The 7,665-nt window shown below is 44.3% G+C and overlaps 1 protein-coding gene across 7 annotated transcripts in view; it reads left to right on the top strand.

Moving 5' to 3' along the window:
- magixb (MAGI family member, X-linked b) overlaps window positions 1-7,214 on the top strand; it is a 34,636-nt gene extending 27,422 nt beyond the window's left edge. For 3 of the 7 annotated variants that reach the window (XM_031845204.1, XM_031845203.1, XM_031845202.1), the window contains exons 13-17: window positions 2,720-2,920; window positions 3,013-3,086; window positions 3,233-3,379; window positions 4,195-4,333; window positions 5,295-7,214. In XM_031845204.1, the coding sequence (XP_031701064.1) occupies window positions 2,720-2,920; window positions 3,013-3,086; window positions 3,233-3,379; window positions 4,195-4,333; window positions 5,295-6,376 (1,643 nt within the window). In that variant the 3' untranslated portion in view covers window positions 6,377-7,214. Of the gene's footprint in view, window positions 1-2,719; window positions 2,921-3,012; window positions 3,087-3,232; window positions 3,380-4,194; window positions 4,334-4,663 lie in introns of all 7 variants that reach the window. The other 4 variants (XM_031845207.1, XM_031845206.1, XM_031845208.1 and 1 more) reach the window with 4 other exon arrangements.
- Window positions 7,215-7,665: the final 451 nt, after the last annotated feature.

The raw sequence follows: 7,665 nt of genomic DNA, 5'->3' as shown, positions 1-7,665 counted from the left end.
CCCCTCTCTCTCTCTCTCTCACACCCCTTTACTCTGCAGTAAAAGCGTCCAGTCTGGTTTTTGAAAAGATTAAAACTCTCCCCCCCCTCTCTCTATCTCTCTCTCTCCCTCCCTCCGCCTCCCACCTACCTCTCCATTGCTCTCTGAATGCTCAAGAGAAATACCACGCTTAACATTTCCCTCGCAGAGGAGCAACAGAGGGGGACAGCAAAACTGTGTTTTAGCTCCTGTTGACCATTCTACTGTATGTGAATCTCAACTGAGAAGGAATTTAGGATTTTTTTTGTTTGTTTTTCTGCGCATGCTAATCAAAGAGCCATGTTGGAGAGACTACAGTCTGCTTTGAAAACTGTGAAGGAGTCTAAACGTAATTATTTCTTCCACTTTTCATTTCATGTTTACTTAAAACAAGGGGGAGGGTTCTGGTTTGGTGCAGTATTTCAAGTTTGGCTGTGTGCATGAGAGAGAGGTTATAATTCTGTGTTGCACGCTAAAGTTTGCTCGTCAGATGTTGACTACGGCTGTATGAAAGTTGGATCCACAGGCTCACATGTTGTAGATGTCAGATAGTTGATCTGAACTGATGCTGTGATCGATATGTGTTGTGGTTATTATTATTTTTACAGCTGTACTGGATAATGATTGCACAGACAACAACTCGTGAAAGCGCATTTGAGATATTTTTAACCAAGCCAGGCTTAAAGCAGCACACGGCATGATGTGGGGATCTGTGTATTAGAGCCATTAGTGAGCTACACAGGCAGCAAAATGAATGGATTTAACCGGTAGTATTAGCAGTGCTGAGTTCAGCATTAACCACTCTGCACACACACACACACACACACACACACACTACTTGTATGAACGATCCCTGTTAACAGTGCTCTCCACAGTCTCCGGTCATCATGAACTGGGCATCTGCAGGCTGCTGTGGGGATGTCTGCACCGGCTTGATGCATCTGGGCTGCAGAGGGGGATTTTTATGATGGGGGGGGGGGGGGGGGGGGCTGCTCCCACTCCTGAGCAGTGATCAGTGCAGAGCGTCAGAGGCTGGCTGACTGCTGGGCATACTGCAGTGGGATTACTCTGGACAGGAGAACACGGAGAGCCAGAGGAAAATACACTATGATATAAAGCACTCTATTTGGATGCATCTGTGTGTAGTTTAAGCTTGTGTCTGTGTGTACATCTGTCCCAATTCCTCTGTGTGTGAGTCACAGTGTGTGTGTGTGTGTGTGTGTGTGTGTGTGTGTGTGTGTGTGTGTGTGTGTGAGCATGGGCTTTTGCACGTGTATTCACGTGTTTGGCGAATGTTGGATATTGGACCGATGTATTATGCATGATAAGAAGACTATTCGCAAAGCTGCCTTGGCTTTAATTTGACCTGATTGCCGTTTCTGCCTGGGTCACCCAGATTAGACCCAGATTGGAGATGTGGACGCTGAATTAAAGGCTGTACCTTTTTATCAGGGATTACCATTTGAATGTGACATACACTTCACCACAGATTCTAGGAATTTTGATCTCATGGCGCCACATAAGACATTTTAGACATGCCAGTTTCATCCTGAGAGGGATGCAGCCTGAGAGAGCGATGTACCTCAGCTGAACGTGAGTCTCAAAATGTTTATGCTGCCTGATGGGTTACATAAGGCTACTGGCAAGACTTTAGAGGGGCCAGCTGTCACCAAAGCACAGCATACCCTCTGAGAGGGGTCAGGGAGAGAGTATAGGACACAGAAAGAGGAACAGAAGTTAGAAGTCAAAGCAGACAGAGACAGACGGTCCAGCTAAAAACTCTTAAGACGCTTTTTAGTTAGTGCAAAAGATTAATTGAAGCAAATGTATTTTTAGGCTGCTCAATATGTTTCTCATCCACTTCAAACACAGCTTAATTGTGAGTGATCTCTTCGTACAAAAGATAAGACAAATTGAGTTCCTGATACATGCTACTAATTGTCCCTCCTCACTCATCTGTGAGCTCAGCGAGGCTCTCCTGTGTATAATATCGTTCTAGGAGGGATATGTGGTGTGTTTAGCAGGTGCAGAGGCTGGGAGACGACGGACAGAGTTTTCCCACACAGAGGAGAAAGACATTTTGCAGTACCAGCAGAAAGAACTAAATATTGCTGCATGTGTTTTTGTTTTGTATGCTGAAGGCATACTAATGCAGACGGACTGAAAGTTTGTGGATCTTTACAAGAGCTGAGCATAAGAGTGACTGACGCTGTATAAACTGAAGTGTAAATATCTAAAGTCTGTGAAGTTTGACAGATTCGGGACAGAAAAATATTGCTGGAAAGATGGTGTTCCATCACAGTCTGTTCTTGAGGAAGAAGACAAATCATTGAGTGGTGAAAAACAGTTCCTGGTGTGTCAGCGGATGGAGAGATGAGAGGCTGATAAATGGGAAGACGAAGGTGGTGAGGAAAGTGTTTCAAGGAGACAGTGGGGGAGGTGTAAATGAAGGCTTCTGTGGGAAATCATTCATAAAGTAAACCCTGCCAAAAATGATCCAAAGCTTAATTACAGCTTATTTAAGGAATTCTGGCAAAACAAATAAATGAAAATGAAATAAATCGTCCTGCTTTTAAATGTATTTACATTTGACCCCACTTATGACTTTAGTTAAAAGGAAAGTTTTGAGTCTTGATGGTGGTTCCAACTTTAATTGAACTACTCAACAAGTAACTCAAGCTCATTTCTGTACTTTCTTCAGCGGCTTCGCTTCTCCCTCACCGGTTTGTGACGGTACGTCGAGGCAGCCCGGCGGCCAAGAGTGGTCAGATCCGGACTGGAGACCGACTAGAGGCAGTGGAGGGACGCCCGGTGGTGACTCTGCCTCATCGGGAACTTGCTCAGATCCTTCGTCGAGCGGGAAACACTCTGCGCCTCACCATTGTCCCCCGTCCCAGCACCCGTAAGCATACACTCAAGTATCCAGGAAACACACACAAATATATAGCCTGGTTCTTGACTCATGATCTAACTTCTATCATCATCTTTTTGCAGATTCCTCAAGCCTTTCAGAAACCACTGAGTTTGACTCCAGTCACAAAAGAAAGGGTCAGAGGTCCCGTCCAAAGGTGAGGGCAGCGCCATCATTAATTAATAACGTCTGCCTCGTGGTCACTGAAATGACCGGACTTGTAACTCATCTTATCCACTGCTTCAGTATAATATCCCCTGCTGTGATGGTAACCAGTCCTCTCTCTGCGCTCTCGTCTCCCAGCGTGACTCCAGGTATTACAGTGTAGACCTGGATCGTGGCCCGTCCGGCTTCGGCTTCAGCCTCAGAGGGGGCAGCGAGTACAACATGGGTCTCTACGTCCTGGGACTGATGGAGGGGGGCCCGGCCTCACGGAGCATAAAAATACAGGTGTGTCTGTTTGCCGTGTAATTACACAGTTTGTCTGTAAATGTATACCATGCTTTCTACTCATCTTCTCAATCTTAATATTGTTATTTGCACTGCTGTGTGTGAGAACATGCAGTTGTACACAAACTTTTCTTTTGACTAATGCACAACCAAACTTCCAACGGACATTTGAAGTGTTGAGCAATGATGAATAGATACTTCTGAGTACAAACAAGTCTGTACCTGTATTCTGCTTTTCTGTGTGTTTTGGTAAACTTTTCAGTTAAAATCCCTGAAAATGTGTTTTTTCTCAAAAACATTAAATATTCATGACCAATTGAGCAACGATAAAAGTTACAGTTTTGGGAAAAAACTAACATTTTAAAGGTGTTATTTATGAAGAGTTTAATACTAATCTTCTTTATCAGGACTGCGTGGATGTAGTTTGACCATAGTTGACAGTGACTCCGCAGCATAAGTGAATAATCCTACTAAAATGGTGAAATTAGATCTGCTAAACATCAACATGTTAGCATTGTAATTGTGAGCATATGGCCATGTTAGCGTTAGCATTTAGCAGTAGGAAAAATACAGGTTTAAATCAGTTCAGGTAAATTCACCTGCTTCAGTTTCGGGGTCCTGGCTCACTGTTACGCTGTCATGGACTATTGTCTGGGACAGAGCCATCGTTATTGTTACTGATAACACGTCTTTTTCCTGTCATGACGAGTCAAAATGTCTGCTGTATCTTCGTTACTGTTGCACATTTATGCTACAGAATATAATAGGATACAGTATTTAAAGGGATGTCGTGAACATTTTGTTTGTGGCTGCAGGTCAGCGATCAGCTGGTGGAGATCAATGGGGACAGTACAGCAGGGATTACCCACAGCCAGGCGGTGGAGCAGATCCGCAGAGGAGGTCACCGCATCCACCTGGTCCTCAAGAGAGGAAACGGCTACGTGCCCGACTATGGTGAGACACAGTGGGGGGGGATGTTACCAACTTGGGTTTACGGAGGAATGGATGGAAAATATGAGATATTAAATAAGAGATATTAAAAAAACTTGTAAGGTCATATCTTTTGCATGTGATGTTTATCTTCTTGGGTGTGTGATCTCCTTTCTTCTTCTTTTCCTGTGGGTCTAACTCTAACTAACATACTTTCTACCTTTTTATTGTTTCTCTTTCTTTCCATCCCATCTTTTTTTGCTTTTAACCCTCTGGCTTTGGCCTGACTTGGTTTTCCTTTTCTTGCAAACATTCCTCTCCTTTCTGCTCCACTCCTTCTTTTTTCTCTCTCAGTGGAGCTCTCCAGTTTGTCTCTATGTATGACCAACTCCAAGCTAGGCGAGCCTTGCTTCTATGTCATTGGACGGACAGAGAATACGCGGTTGGTAATGGTTCCTGTTAGTTCTCCCATTTTCTGTCTCTCTACATTCCTCTACTTAGTCACCACTGCTGTCTTCACCTGTAGTAAAAGATACCTGACAGCCTGTGTGGTGGACCTCCTCCTTATAAGATAATCTTATTATCTACCTAAGTAATGGTGTAGACATTTACAATATTATACAGATTTCTTGCCTCAATTCCTCTGAACAAGCTGCGCCAGCTTCACATTTTGTAAGAACACTTAATTATTTAATGAAGGGAATGGTGCAATTAGACTATTGTGGAGCATGAAGATAATCAGATGTGTGCCGTATTTCTACTGAAGGATAATCTGAAAGGTGCACTAAAATAGAAAAGCAGCTGTTGTTACACAAGCTGTTCTAATGCACTAACAAAAAAAACAAAAACAAGAACACTTTCTGGATTTTGCGATCCTTTAATAACACATTATATAATGCTCTCTGCCATAGATTTCGCTTATTCTCTCTTTTACCTGCTTATTCAGTCTGTTTTCTCCTCCTCTCTCCGTGTGATGCATGTCCAGGCCGTGAGCACAGAATCACCTCCCCCTCCCTCCTGCATAACCCCAAGGAGCAGGGTTTGGCTGCAGTAGACTCCACCGGGCGGAAGGGGCACAGCTCCAAGAAGAAGAAGAGGAGAAGCAGGTCTTCAAATGGACTCGAAAAGGAGAAAGTGTCGGGAAGGAGCAGGCGAAGACGGGGCTCAGAGGGAAGAGGTCGCTCTGGTTTACAAAGCCCCGTCTCTGAGCTGGGAGAGAGGGCTCAGGAAGCCAGGGACAAGAGGAGGAGGAGAAAAATAGGGTCTCAGAGTTTACCCAGAGGTGCCCTCAGAAATCATGATGATAGTGACACAGACAGAGGGACAGTGAGGGGAAGGAAAAGAGAGAGGAAGAGACGGCGGAGCAAGAGCAGAGAGAGGAAAAGTAAAAGTGAGGAGAGGGTGAGGAAGACAGAGGGTGAAGAGCCTGAGGAGGAAGAGCAGGGGGTGCCTGCTGTTGAGGAGAAGGTGGAAGAAAAGGTGGAGGAGGTTGAAGAGGTGGAGGAGAGAGTCAGTTCAGAGAGAGACGAGAGTGAAGACGACGTTATCTTACCCATTCCAAGTCCGAACCAAAAGATTCCCAGACCCAAACAAAACTCGGAGGTGGAGGGCGAAGAAAACTGGGGCATAGCAGCAGAGTACAGGGAACTGTGGAAAGAGACGGAGCAGGAGAGGCCATGGGATGATGACAGGGGTGAAAGTAGAGAGACAGAACTGAATGAGGATCAGAAAGACGATGATGCACGGAGCTGGCGTATCGAGAAGCCTGCTGTGGTAGATCCGGTGTCAGAGAGAAAGTCCTTCTCCTTCCTCACCTCCACACTGTCCACAGAGCAGCTGTGGGATGATGAGTCAGAGTCTGGAGGCAGTCAATCTGACGGCAGCGTGTCTGCTGCCAGCATCTCAGGCCTCTCTCTGGCCGCCACAGAAGCCGGCGGGCGCAGGGCCGAGGTGCTCCCGGGCCCTTGGCTCACACCCGGCCAGCGGAGGGTGGCTCCGGTCGCGGAGGGGAACAGGAGCCCCGTGAGGCGGACAGGGCAGGGAGGAGGGAGGAGCGCTGTCTCTTGACTTTTAACAGGAAGGAGAGCATGCAGCAGCTGAATGATACAGTAACAGATTCTATCAGTCTCACGCTGTTCGGCCTCGACTTGTTTTTCTGCAGCTACCCACACTACCAACATTTACTCTCAGTCACTTTGATATCTACAGTAGTATGAAGTCATATTCTTTGTGCCTTTTTACAGCTGACCTCTGGCTGATATTAAATGTCGATCACATTTTAACTTGTAAATGACACCAACATGGTAAAGTTACGTCTGTTCTGCTGGTGAAACAACATTAACATTGTCTTTCTTCCTTTGTCTAAGGCACTGTCGCCCTCATTATGTTTCACTCCTCTCAGCATTTTGTTATAGATGTTTCCATGATGACAAGGTATTTCATACACCTTGTTTAAACCTACTTCCCCTCTCTCACTCTCTCTCTGCATCTGTCTTCACTGTACTTTAGCAGAGTAATCCTCTCTGAAGTACCACCCCTACTGTACAAAGACTGCATAGACATTCACTTATACCTCATGAAGATAATAACAGCAATAATAATGCAACTGACTTAGACTATCAGCCGTACATTTCCACTGCACCACGTCGATCTGGGAGGAAACGGTGTGACATGCTTGTACAATATCCTCTTTGTCTTATGTGGACACCTGCGTCAAGTTGTGACGTTCAATGTAACTGAATATTTGATTGTGTTAATGCAAATCCCTTTTGACAGCAGGTGTCAAATCTATATTCTGTAAATATTTGTACAGAAATAAATAACAGATCCTATTGTAAATACTATACTAACTGGAGCCCTGATTTGTATTACTGTATTGTAATACATCATAGACTCATCATAAGACTATATATATATATATATATATATATATATATATATATATGAATATATGCAGTATATCTATATATTACATACAATAGCCACCCAGTCATATTTATTATTGTGTGATGAGACAGTACGTGAAATTGGTATATAGCTTTCGTGATGGCTCAAAATGTAAACACAGACTAAGAACTATATTGTACCTGCCCTATTCATAAATGAATGTTTTGTAATATGCTGCTAGAGTGTGAATTAGGATACTCTATGTTGTGCCCTATTTCAGAAGTCAGCAAAAATATGCCAAAAATATGCATCCGGTGTGCATATTTCAAGTACTGTTAACATTGTGTATGTGGGGTCAGAACAATAACACTGTCTAGTTTCTGGAGAGTGCTGTGCCCATCGTGCCATGTACAGTTGCCTTGGTAACATAAACCACTTTATCCTAACCACTGATTTTTTCTTACTGTGAA

The sequence above is a fragment of the Anarrhichthys ocellatus genome, unplaced genomic scaffold, assembly GCF_004355925.1.
Source record: "Anarrhichthys ocellatus isolate YVR2014 unplaced genomic scaffold, GSC_Weel_1.0 scaffold5, whole genome shotgun sequence".
In the NCBI taxonomy this organism is placed as follows: Eukaryota; Metazoa; Chordata; class Actinopteri; order Perciformes; family Anarhichadidae; genus Anarrhichthys; species Anarrhichthys ocellatus.
The sequence above is the reverse complement of the archived record's forward strand: the minus strand, read 5'-3'. Positions and strand labels throughout refer to the sequence as shown.